Consider the following 13,432-nt stretch of genomic DNA (forward strand, 5'->3'; position numbering starts at 1 on the left):
TGGGAGGAATCAGTACTAGATCGATTCAAAACTAACTTAAAGACATTCATATTCAAAGTCGCATTTGACCTATAACATATAACACGCTTAACACACAGATGTATTCTTTCCCTCCCTAACATACTTTCTTTTTACGTTCTCACTATCCTATCTACCATTGTATTTCTACCCCCTAACCTAATGTTTGCCAATGTATGTACATCCTTATGAATCCTATGAAAACCCCTAATTTTATACGCTTTAACATTGTACGCTGCTTAGAAATTTAGAAAAGCGAGATAACAAATGATAAATAAACTTGAAACATCATTGTGCCTTCAGAGGTGCAGCTCCCCATTTTCTAGGACACTTTCCCAGAAGAGCTAAACATAAATCAGAACCACCGCCCCATCAGGAAAGCAGAGAGGAAACCTTGTAAGAGGAGCAGTTATCAACATGGACTACTGGTAATATTTTACTACAAGTCAGGTTACTATTGCACGGAATGGAACCCTGTGGTATAATAAATGAGATTTCACCACAGATCGGTTTAACAGTAGTCCAAGTTGATAATAGTTTCCCACATTTAGGGGGAAGTTAACACACAGGTACACAAAATGTCAAGGATACCCTCTTTGAGTGTCCCAAACTCATAATATCGACAGACAATGGAAATGATAGAAGTACTATTTCAGACACAGATTATATAGGATTATAGTATCTTATTGCTAGGGAACCAGCAAAATTTGAACAAAAATTATCCAGAATGAAAAGAAAATTCACACGTCTGTCATCTATCTCACATATTCGTGCTTGCAAAAAAAGCACAGTTACTTACCGTAACAGGTGTTATCCAGGGACAGCAGGCAGATATTCTTAACGTATGGGTGACGTCACCGACGGAGCCCCGGTACGGACCTTTTTAACTAGAAAGTTCTAGTTGGCCGCACCGCGCATGCGCTGGTGCCTTCCCGCCCGACGGAGGAGTGCGTGGTCTCCAGTTAAGATAAGCCAGCTAAGAAGCCAACCCGGGGAGGTGGGTGGGTCGTAAGAATATCTGCCTGCTGTCCCTGGATAACACCTGTTACGGTAAGTAACTGTGCTTTATCCCAGGACAAGCAGGCAGCATATTCTTAACGTATGGGTGACCTCCAAGCTAACAGAGAGGGAGGGGGGATGGTTGGCCATTAGGAAAATAAATTTTGTAACACAGATTGGCCGAAGTGTCCATCCCGCCTGGAGAAGGCATCCAGGCAGTAGTGAGTAGTGAATGTGTGAACTGAAGACCAAGTGGCCGCCTTGCAGATTTCCTCAATAGGCGTAGAGCGGAGGAAAGCCACAGAAGCAGCCATAGCTCGGACCCTGTGGGCCGTGACAGCTCCTTCCAGCGACAGGCCAGCCCGAGCATAACAGAACGCAATACAGGCAGCAAGCCAATTGGACAGCGTCCTTTTAGATACAGGGTGACCCAGACGGTTGGGATCGAAGGTCAGAAAGAGTTGAGGAGAGGAGCGGTGAGCCCTGGTACGGTCAAGGTAGTACGCCAGGGCACGCTTACAATCCAGCGTGTGAAGAGCCTGTTCCCCAGGATGAGAATGGGGTTTAGGGAAGAAGACAGGCAGTACGATGGACTGGTTGAGGTGAAAGGCTGAAACCACCTTAGGAAGGAATTTAGGATGGGTACGCAGAACCACCTTGTCATGGTGAAAAACAGTGAACGGTGGATCGGCGACCAGTGCATGTAGCTCACTAACCCTCCTGGCAGAGGTGATGGCAATGAGGAAAAGCACCTTCCATGTGAGAAGTTTGAGCGAGGTAGTAGCAAGAGGCTCAAAAGGAGGTTTCATGAGGGCTGACAAAACCACATTGAGGTCCCAGACGACGGGGGGAGGCTGAAGAGGTGGTTTGATATTGAAGAGGCCTCTCATGAACCGGGAAACCAGAGGATGAGCCGTGAGGGGTTTTCCAAGGATAGGCTCATGAAACGCAGTGATGGCACTGAGGTGGACTCTGATTGAGGTCGACTTGAGGCCAGCGTCGGAGAGAGAGAGCAAATAGTCCAGTACAGTTTCCACCGCCAGAGAGGTGGGATTGTGATGATGAAGGAGACACCAAGCGGAGAACCGGGTCCACTTCTGATGGTAACATTGGAGTGTGGAGGGTTTCCTGGAGGCATCCAAAATGCGACGGACTGGCTGAGACAGGTTTTCTGGAGAGGTCAGCCCGAGAGAAACCAAGCTGTCAGGTGGAGGGAAGACAGATTGGGATGTAGCAGAGACTGATGTTGCTGCGTAAGCAGAGAAGGAAATACAGGAAGAGGAATGGGCTCCCTGGAGCTGAGTTGAAGCAGGAGGGAGAACCAATGTTGTCTGGGCCACCGAGGGGCGATGAGAATCATGGTGGCCCTGTCCTTGCGGAGCTTGAACAGGGTCCGCAACATCAGAGGAAGTGGAGGGAAGGCATAGAGGAACCGATCCGTCCAGTCGAGTAGGAATGCATCCGGGGCCAGACGATGTGGAGAGAAGAGTCTGGAGCAGAACTGGGGCAGCTGATGGTTGTGAGGAGCTGCAAAGAGGTCCACCTGTGGAGTGCCCCATCGAGCAAAGATGGAGTGGAGAGTGGGAGGATCCAGGGTCCACTCGTGAGGTTGAAGGATGCGGCTGAGCTGGTCGGCCAGGGAGTTCTGTTCGCCCTGGATATAGACCGCTTTGAGAAAAAGATTGTGGGCTGTGGCCCAGGTCCAAATTCGGAGGGCTTCCTGACAAAGGAGACGAGATCCGGTGCCGCCTTGCTTGTTGATGTAGTACATGGCGACTTGGTTGTCCGTGCACAGGAGAAGAACCTGAGGATAGAGAAGGTGCTGGAAGGCCTTGAGAGCATAAAACATGGCTCTGAGTTCCAGGAAATTGATGTGATGTTGACGCTCCTGGGGGGTCCAGAGTCCCTGGGTGCGTAGATCTCCCATGTGAGCTCCCCATGCATAGGGGGAGGCATCTGTGGTGATGATCATGGAATGAGGGGGCGGATGAAGAAGGAGGCCCCTGGAAAGATTTGAGGAGTTCAACCACCATTGAAGAGATTGCTGAAGAGACGATGTTACAGAGATGGGATGAGAAAGAGGGTCCCTGGTCTGTGACCATTGGTTGGCGAGGGTCCATTGTGGTATTCTCAGATGGAGTCGCGCCAGAGGAACCACATGGACTGTCGAGGCCATGTGACCCAGAAGAATCATCATCTTGCGAGCAGGGATGGATGGTTGGAGGAGTACCTGTCGACAGAGGTGAAGCAGTGTCCGGTGCCGGTCGGCAGGAAGGAACGCTCTCATGGAGTTGGTATCGAGAAGAGCTCCGATGAACTGAAGGCGCTGCGTGGGAAGCAGATGCGACTTGGGATAATTGATCTCGAACCCCAGGAGATGGAGGAAAGAGATGGTGTGGTGAGTGGATTGCAGCACAAGTGGAGCGGTTGTTGCTTTCACCAACCAATCGTCCAAGTAGGGGAACACTTGTAGGTTGTGGGACCTGAGAAAGGCCGCTACCACAATCAGGCATTTGGTGAACACCCTGGGCGATGATGCGAGACCAAAGGGCAGCACCTTGTATTGATAGTGGTGATTCTGAACCTGGAATCGGAGGTAGCGACGTGAAGCCTGATGAATTGGAATGTGGGTGTAGGCCTCTTTGAGGTCCAGGGAACATAGCCAGTCGTGTTGAGAGAGAAGAGGATAAAGTGTGGCAAGGGAGAGCATTCTGAACTTCTCCTTGACCAAACACTTGTTGAGGTTCCTGAGGTCGAGGATAGGACGAAGATCTCCCGTTTTCTTGGGTACCAGGAAGTAGCGGGAGTAAAAACCTTGACCCCTCTGGTCTTGCGGAACTTCTTCGATGGCATTGAGGAGGAGAAGGGATTGGACCTCCCGAAGGAGGAGAGGAATTTGGGAGGAGTGAGAAGCAGACTCTACGGGAGGATGATCTATGGGTAGAGTTTGGAACCTTAGTGAGTATCCGTGACGGATGATGTTGAGAACCCACAGGTCCGACGTGATGGCCTCCCAGCGGTGGAGGAAGATGGTGAGGCGGCCTCCGATAGGCTGAGGAAGAGGCATGGAAGGTTGGAGACTGGCTATGCCCTGGAGAAAGGAGTCAAAAGGGCTGAGGGTTTTTAGTCGAAGGGAGAGGCTTGGTCGCCTGGTGGGACTGAGAACGAGCCTGAGTGTGTTGTTGTTGTTGGTGGCGAGGCCGGCGGGATTGTTGCTGAGGAGGATTCAGCGGCCTGGCAGAGAATCGACGTTGATAAGAGGACTGAGGCCTGTATGGTCGTGCCGGTGGAGTCTTCTTCTTCGGCTTAATGAGGGTGTCCCATCTGGTCTCATGAGCCGAAAGTTTTTGTGTTGTGGTATCAAGAGATTCCCCAAAAAGTTCATCACCAAGGCAGGGCGCGTTGGCGAGACGGTCTTGGTGGTTCACATCAAGGTCAGACACCCTCAACCAGGCTAGGCGTCGCATGGCTACAGCTAGTGCAGAGGCTCGTGAAGTAAGCTCGAAGGAGTCGTAAATCGAGCGCACCATAAATTTTCTGAGCTGAAGGAGGCTGGAAATCTGCTGTTGGAAAAGTGGGATTTTACGCTCAGGTACATACTTTTCCAAAGCAGAAAGTTGTTGGACCAGGTGTTTCATATAAAATGAAAAATGAAACGAGTAATTGTTGGCTCTGTTAGCCAGCATGGCATTCTGGTACAGGCGCTTTCCAAATTTGTCCATAGTTTTTCCCTCTCTGCCAGGAGGGGTGGAGGCATACACACTAGATCCCTGAGATTTCTTTAGAGTGGACTCTACGAGGAGGCTCTCATGGGGCAATTGGGTTTTATCAAATCCCGGGATCGGGATGACCCGGTATAAACTGTCCAGTTTTTTAGGGGCACCTGGGACAGTCAGTGGGGTTTCCAAATTTTTATAAAATGTTTCCCGTAGGATATCATGTACGGGGAGTTTAAGAAATTCCTTGGGAGGTTGGTCGAAGTCCAAGGCTTCTAAAAATGCCTGGGACTTCTTGGAGTCGGACTCAAGTGGGATGGAGAGAGCCGCAGACATCTCCCGAAGGAATTTCGTGAAGGAGGATTGCTCGGGCTTGGAAGTGGTTTCAGCCATAGAGGGTTCCTCATCGGTAGAAGAGGCATCCTCTTCGGTACCGAGTGGGGATTGCTCCCACAGGTCTGGGTCCCTGACAGCCGGTTCAGTATGGCGTGTTTTAGAAAGGGACTTGCCAGATCGCATGGATACGGTGCCGGGGGATGAAGACCGGCGTCGATCCCTGTCCCTGGAGGAATGGTGTCCATCCCGGTCCCGAGATGACCGGCGTCGATCTGGGGCCTGGGTCGGGTCCTCTGCCGAGCAAGTCTGAAGTACAGGCTGAGCAGATAAGACCGGCATGGATGTGTTCAGCGGTACCGAAGGGGTGGATACCGGTGGGGCGGTACCAGGCTCGGTCTGGACTGGTACCGGAAGGAGCGGTGCCAGTATGGTTGGAAGGAGCTGTTGGAGTTGCTTCTGTAGCTGCTCCTGAAGTTTGTCCTGGAGGATGGCCGAGATCCGGTCCTCCAATGGGGGCACCGGTACCGCTTTAGATTTCTTCGGTACCATAGGTGCTGCTCGACGCTCCGGCGATGAGGAGGCCGATGACGAGGCACTCACCGTGATCGGAGCGGAGCGTTTACGGGATCGGCGGGACGTCGGAAGAACCGGTGTCACCGCTGTAACAGGAGGTCGCTCAAGGGAAGTGGAAGGCTTCTTAGCCGGCTTACCTGGCGCTGTCGACCCCGAAGGAGGATCAGGCGGTGTCGATGTGGCCGGTGCCGATTTAGGCGGTGCCGTCGACGTCGGGGCCTGCTCCATGGTAGAACCGGCACCGAAAAGAATATTTTGCTGTATTTGCCGGTTCTTAAGTGTGCGTTTCTTGAGAGTTGCACAGCGGGTACAGGTGTCAGCCCGATGCTCTGGACCCAAACACTGAAGGCACCAGTTGTGCGGGTCAGTCAGAGAGATCGGGCGTGCACACCGCTGGCACTTCTTGAAGCCCGGTTGCGGGGGCATGAAGGGAAACACGGCCTCCGCGAAATCAAACCCGGAGGCTTGTATGATTACAACAGGCCCCGCCGGGGCCGGCTGCAAAAAGGCAAAGAAAAAGACACGAGTTTTTTTTTTTTTTTTTTTTTTGAAAAGGAAAGTAAAGTCAAAAGACAAAATATAGAACAAAAAGGATCAAAAAAATCGCGAGCGGGAAGGCAAAATAGAGTTTTCAACGGCCGTTGAAAGCACATGCGTCTTCTTCGCTCCGCGGAAACGAAGAAACTGGAGACCACGCACTCCTCCGTCGGGCGGGAAGGCACCAGCGCATGCGCGGTGCGGCCAACTAGAACTTTCTAGTTAAAAAGGTCCGTACCGGGGCTCCGTCGGTGACGTCACCCATACGTTAAGAATATGCTGCCTGCTTGTCCTGGGATAAATCCATGCTACTAGTCTGAAATAGAAAACTATATACAGTATTTGTTTCCATAATTCTTACCCTACAATTAAGAAAGAAAGGTTTTTAAAAATGTGCTTAAATATATACAGTATTTATCATGATTATTATATATACACAAGTAATGTTTCATGAATTTTATATGTAACGTGCAAACATTAAGCTAGCCATCAATGAAATATAAGACACATTATAATATAATAGTGAGAACAGATAGTCACATCATAATTCTCTGTCTTTAACATTTAAAATAATGGTGGGAAAACCTTAGACACTCACATTATTTACAATTATCTTCTGTGATAGCACAACACTTCAAGCTCTGTTTACCACAAAGTTGCAGATCCTGAGATTACAAAATGAAGACTGCTCTTTAAGAGGTATTTCATTAGAAAACATACACTGCATTATCATAGCTGAAAAAGATTACTTGGATTCCTCCGAGAAAAAAATTGTATAGAAAAATGCTTGTTTTCTCTTTCAAATAGTGAATACAGGTTGGGTTCAGATGCTTTCTCTGGCCTACAAAATATTTCTCTATGTCAAGGGGTTTCAAACCCATCCTCTGGACACATCCAGCCAGTCATGTTTTCAGGATACCCACAATGAATATCCATAAGACAGATTTGCAAATGCTGGAGGCAGTACATGCCAATTCATTGAGGGTTGAAAACTTGACTGGTTATGTATGTCTCGAGGCCTGGGTTGAGAACCCTTGCTCTAAATGCTGCATGGCTCTTAGATTCCCTGTATTTATGATATTCAGCAAGAATTTGGCTCCTGTATTATAGCAGACAAAGAAGATTATCAAAACAATGACAAAATGTACCTTAGTGCGTCAGCACCATAGCTGTTTACAATGTGTACAGGATCTGGATAGTTCTTCTTGCGTTTACTCATTTTTTGGCCATCGCTGCATATAAAAATTTTTTTAAAAAAGAAGAAAAATGACTAATTTATTTAATGCTCATTATATTTCTATCTACCAACCATAAGATTAATAAACTGAAAGCCCACATACAAACTCATTTGTGTATGACAGGTTCTGCAAAGCTAAATCAAGAATTAATTGCCTATCACCAATATTACTGGATGCAGTGGATTTAAATGCATTAAGGCACATTAACATTACAGCACTACTAGAGTTTTCTACCCACTGGCTTTGATTTCTTATTCAAGAACCTATTCCTCTGGATTACAAGGGCACAAATACTTCAAAAGATATGATGTCGTACTTTTGTGATACAGTGCCACCTGATGAATAACTCAGGAAAAGCAGTGAACTAATGAAGGAGCCACGTTTGCCTTGATCTTAAATTTCTAACATTTTTGACAGAAAGTTCTAGAGTTAAGAAACAGGCATATCACTTTGTTTCCTTTAGAAATACACACTGGTATTTGGAAGCATATGACATTAAGCCCTTCATTCGAGATTTCAAATTTCACAGGACTGCTATCACTCTGCCAGCCTAAAATGTCCATTTTTTCACAACACATCATAGCTCGGTAACACTACATATCTGAGATACTGTCTATGCTCAAATGAGACTGATGATCTAAGACAGTGGGGTTCCCAACCCTGTCCTGGAGGACCACCAGCCAGTTAGATTTTCAGGATAGCCCTAATGAATATGCATGAGAGAGATTTGCATATAATGGAGGTGCCAAGCATGCAAATCTGCTCCATGCATATTCATTAGGGCTATCCTGAAAACTTGACTGGCTGGTGGTTCTCCAGGACAGGATTGGGAACCACTGATCAAAGCTTCTGCATATCCTTGGCAGCTCATAAACAATTCAAATTGTCTTTTATCTCAAAGGTGAAGAACCTTTGAGATTCTGAAATAAAAAGGTCATAAATCTCATTGGTGACTGATATTGAAGAGTCATTTCTGCATCATCATTTTGGGGCAGAGTGAGAAAAACCATAGATGCTCTGCAAATCAAGATACACTGAAAGCTCGAGGATAACTTTGTATAGGAAGGAGAACAGACTTTAGTGCATTTAAAACTGCAATACTGCGTAAGAGGCCCAGCAAACAGAAAGCCTTTTATAAAATGTATATATAACATTTTCAAAGCAGGACATAGTTGAAGTGCACAACGCAGAAATTCACTTTATAAAGAAACATGATCACAAATAAAGGGCACTATTGCTAGTGGATTTCTCAATATACGCAGTGCTATACGAAGTTATTCATAGTAAAGACACAGAAGGATTGCGAGGACCTGCAATGTGACAAACACACTCGAGAAATGGGCTGCGACATTGCAAATGAGGTTTAACGTGGATATGTGAAAGGTTATGTATGTTGGTAATAAAAATCTTATACACAAATACAGGACGTCCGGTGCAGCACTCAGAGATCCCCCGGGAAAGGGACTTGGGAGTACTGGTTGACAAGTCGATGAAGCCGTCCATGCAATGCACGGTGGCAGCGAAAAGGGTGAACAGAATGCTAGGAATGATTAAGAAGGGGATCACAAACAGATTGGAGAAGGTTATCTTGCCACTGTACCGGGCCACGGTGCGCCCTCACCTGGAGTACTGCATCCAGCACTGGTCGCCGTACATGAAGAAGGACACGGTACTAATCAAAAGGGTCCAGAGGAGAGCGACTAAAATGGTTAAGGAGTTGCCGTACAGTGAGAGATTAGAGAAACTGGACCTCTTCTCCCTTGAAAAGAGGAGACTGCGAGGGGACATGATCAAAACATTCAAGATAATGAAGGGAATAGACTTAGTAGAGAAAGAGAGATTGTTCACCCTCTTCAAGGTAGAGAGAACGAAAGGGCACTCTATAAAGTTGAAAGAGGATAGATTCCATACGAACGTAAGGAATTTCTTCTTCACCCAGAGAGTGGTAGAGAACTGGAACGCTCTTCCGGAGGCTATTATAGGGGAAAACACCTTCCAGGGATTCAAGACAGATAGACAAGTTCCTGCTGAACCAGAACGTACACAGGTAAGGCTAGTCTCAGTTAGGACACTGGTTTTTGACCTAAGGGCTGCCGCGTGAGCGGACTGCTAGGCATGATGAACCACTGGTCTGACCCAGCAGCGGCAATTCTTATGTTTTCAGAACAGAGCACAGAATCAACTGCCACAACAACTCAGTCTCCAAACATCCCAACAACAATTTAAGGTTGATTTTAAAACATTCCTTTTCACCTATGTAAACTTTGCCCCTCCTTTACTAACATGTAGGTCAGGTTTTAGCACCAGCGGTGGTGGTAACTGCTGAGACGCTCACAGAATTCATATAAGCGTCAGAGTAGTTAACGCCGCTGCCAGCACTAAAATCCTGCTAATCTTGCTGGCTGCAAGACTGGACTACACAGTTGCCTTTTTAGGCTCCTCTTCCCCTTTCCCAACCTCTATTGCTGACATTCACTTCTCATCTCTTTACTTTAGACTTTATTGATGGGCATGATAGAAAGTCTTTGAATAAGCTTGAAATTTATCTAGGTCCTAAATGAATATTGGCCAGGACTCTGTTAAAAAGATGTCTATCCTAGTTTTATTTCCCCATCTGATCCCCCTTCCAGGTGCTTTCTAACTGGTTCTATTCTCTCCTCTCCTCCTACACTCCACATCTATCCCTAATCCAAACTTCCTCCAGTTTCCCTGGACCCCCTATCAGCCCCGGGACTTACCTGGAGGGCTAGTAGACTGGGCAGGAGTTGTTTCCCCATGATCTTGCCCTGTTCTGGCTTTGGGTTCAAACATGACAGCCCTCCATATAAGGGCATGAAAGGCTGTAATGCTGCAAGACTACAAGTTTCAAGTTTCAAGTTTATTCAAAATTTGTTGAATCGCTTATTTAAATTTACTAAGCGATTTACAGAAACAAGAAAAATAATACAAATACAAGGTTAGTTCAACTTTAATACAATGTTAAAAAAAAAGAAAAAAAATAGAAATAAAAATAAAAATTGGGTTAAAATTAAGTTAAAATTATACAGACTAACAGACACATAAGGAAAGAAGGGTAAAATTACATATGTAAAATAAAATAAAAGGTGAGAGGTAAAAGAACATGAGGTAGGGAAAAGAAGTAAGGAAAAAGATGGAATTAAAAAAAATTAGGGAAATTGTTTTCATACATTATATGCATCCTTAAAAAGAAAACTTTTTAAGCTATTTTTAAACTGCTTTAGATCCTTTTCAGTTCTAAGATACAGGGGCAAATTATTCCATAGTTGCGGGGCTATGACAGAAAATATATCAGTACGACGAGTTCCAATTATTTTTAGTGAAGGAACTGTTAAAAGATTTTGATTGGTTGATCTTAAAGTGCGAGAGGTACAGTAAGGAATAAGTAGTCTGTTAATAAATTGAGGTTCGTTTGTGGTCAAAGTTTTAAAAACTAAAAGTAGTACTTTAAAAGTAAAACGATGAGAGATAGGGAGCCAATGAGATTTAATAAAAAGTGGGGGCTAGGGAGTCATTGAAGCCATTTTTGAACCTGAAGTCAAACAGACCAAAAGCACAAGGGGACCACTCCTATCCAGTCCACTAGACTAGCAGGTAACTCCTGCAGTAGATGGGATCAAGGAGGATGGGAGAGGGTTGGGTTAAGGCCAAGTAGGGCAGGGCTTGAAGCACTTAGGACTTGGAAGGGAAATCAAGTTTCTCTTAATTTAGGTTTCCAAATTAATTACAATTAAGGTAAGATCAAAATAAGTACAATTACATTTACATCAAAAAAATTCATACCACGACAAAACCTTAATTTTTCTCCCCCGGTCACCCAAGATTATAAAAATATAAAAATTAAAAAAGCTTGTTCGAAACACACTCTTAATTTGCTTCCTAGAACAGCCTCTATATGTGTTTTGATCTGCCTTGGATGAAACAATGCTAAAGTTCTAGAACCTACCTGGCCAGAACCAGCCCATTTACAATTACATTCTTGAAAGGTGGCTTCCCAAAAAGAGCTGTAGAAAGTACCAGCAAAGTATAAAACCTGTAGGAAAAGGAATGGAAGTTCAGTTCATATCAATCAACAAAACCCGATACAACTACAATTCAAACTGCAACAGAGATAGGTTTATTTGGTCTAGGACAGGGGTAGGCAATTCCGGTCCTCGAGAGCCGGAGCCAGGTCAGGTTTTCAGGATATCCACAATGAATATGTATGAGATGGATTTGCATGCACTGCCTCCTTGAGATGCAAATCTATCTCATGCATATTTATTGTGGATATCCTGAAAACCTGACCTGGCTCCGGCTCTCGGGACAGTGGGGGATCTCGCACCACTTCATCTGCACTAGCTTAAGGATTCAGTACACAGGAACTTGCACAGGCATTGTTACAGCTTTAAGCAGCTTTTGAGAATCACACACGAGCGTCCTATATAGAATTGTGTCTATCCTAACGGACAGGTGCCTAACATCACCTAACCACCCTGATTCTCTAACCAGCGTCCATGCTACAGGTGCTGGATAGAGAGTTATGTTGCTGCTGAGCTGATCGTTGCAAGGACAAAATTGTGTTGTCAAATCCCATCCTGCTTCATTTTAAACAAAATAATACAAAACACACGTAGTTAAGACACACAGAATATTTGTAGTGCAAGACGTTACCATCCTCTGGTCTGGTCAATGCCCTCAGCAATAAAGTCGGCAGGGAAGGAATCTTCAAACTCTCTTTTATTTTCAAATGGATAATGCACCTGAGCATATGGCATGCTCCCACTCTCAAACCAGCAATCAAAAACTTCAGTCACTCGACACAACACCCCCTTTCCACAGCGGGATGGGATAGTCAGGTGATCAATGCTGCAGAAAACAAAACAAATAATGTATAGACAGCAGGAGACAGCCATACAGTCATCTGCCTTCATTTTTCTCTGTTTCTATAAAAGCTGCATAAGTCAACTCAAGAGTTTATTACACAGATAAGTGCTATTGTTGCAAGCTCAAATATACTAATGTTCCATACATTATAATATTGATGATAAACAAGATGATACAGCTAGTACTCCTGAACATCTGCATCAATCAATATTAGACTTTCCAACACCTCGTATTCTCTCCAGTTCTTTTATGTTCCCACTCCCCTTGCCTATCTGACAGACTGAAAAAAAGGGGCTGGCATGTGCCTAACACCTCAGTATTTAGAGTGGAATAGTCACCAGGTGGTCAGAGCAACAGGATGTAAAATGGGGAAGTCGGGATTCAAATCTTTCCAACACTCTTTGTAATCTGTGGTAAGTCACTTCACCCTCGGCTGCCTCAGGTGTTTCGACGAGACTATGGCCTGACCGATAGGCTGCCAACACAGCATCAGCAACTAGACAGCTTGGAAGAGGGGCTAGAGTTGCTGTGGCCCAAAAGGTGCTTAGCTGGCACTGAAAATCTATTGTAAGCCTTATGGACACCTGATTGTAATGTGCTTTGAACTACCAATTAAAAAAAGAAAAAGCATGAACTAAACTTAAAAATTTCTGGGTAGACAGTCATCGCAACAACAATTAAGCATATGGACATTTTTCTTAGATGTTTTGCTTTCATTGCCTGGTTTAAAAGAAAACAGTTTGTGATGCTATAGTCTGAAACTAGAATGCGTGTCTGAATAGGATAACAGACCCGGAGGAAATAAAATGCACTAAAGAGGAATTGCAAGAGCATCTTGTGAGACTCGGCAGCTGAGCATTTAAGTAACAAGTGACATTTAATGTGGGTGAGAGTGGTAATACTAGGTAGGTGATGCTGACTTTCATAGCAGTTCGCATATTGTCCAAGCCAACTGTCAGAAAGAACAGGAGGATTAATTCTATTTCTTTTACCTTTTTAAGAGATAATGGTTACTGAGGATGGGCAAACTAGATGGGCCATTTGGCCTTTAACTGCCATCATATTTCTATGTTCATTTTTCTGACTGTGAGTATGCGCATGTTAAAAGCCTGGGCCAGACACTCCTCCAGC

General features: G+C 45.3%; 1 protein-coding gene across 4 annotated transcripts in view; it reads right to left on the reverse strand.

The window, feature by feature from the left end:
* Positions 1-13,432, reverse strand: part of IARS1 (isoleucyl-tRNA synthetase 1) — a 194,191-nt gene that overhangs the window by 110,809 nt on the left and 69,950 nt on the right. For 3 of the 4 annotated variants that reach the window (XM_033925926.1, XM_033925925.1, XM_033925928.1), the window contains exons 16-18: positions 12,089-12,283; positions 11,382-11,468; positions 7,328-7,411 (exon numbers count right to left, since the gene is read on the reverse strand). In XM_033925926.1, the coding sequence (XP_033781817.1) occupies positions 7,328-7,411; positions 11,382-11,468; positions 12,089-12,283 (366 nt within the window). The remainder of the gene's footprint in view (positions 1-7,327; positions 7,412-11,381; positions 11,469-12,088; positions 12,284-13,432) is intronic. The other variant, XM_033925929.1, reaches the window with a different exon arrangement.

Source organism: Geotrypetes seraphini, chromosome 17 (genome assembly GCF_902459505.1).
Source record: "Geotrypetes seraphini chromosome 17, aGeoSer1.1, whole genome shotgun sequence".
NCBI lineage: Eukaryota > Metazoa > Chordata > Amphibia > Gymnophiona > Dermophiidae > Geotrypetes > Geotrypetes seraphini.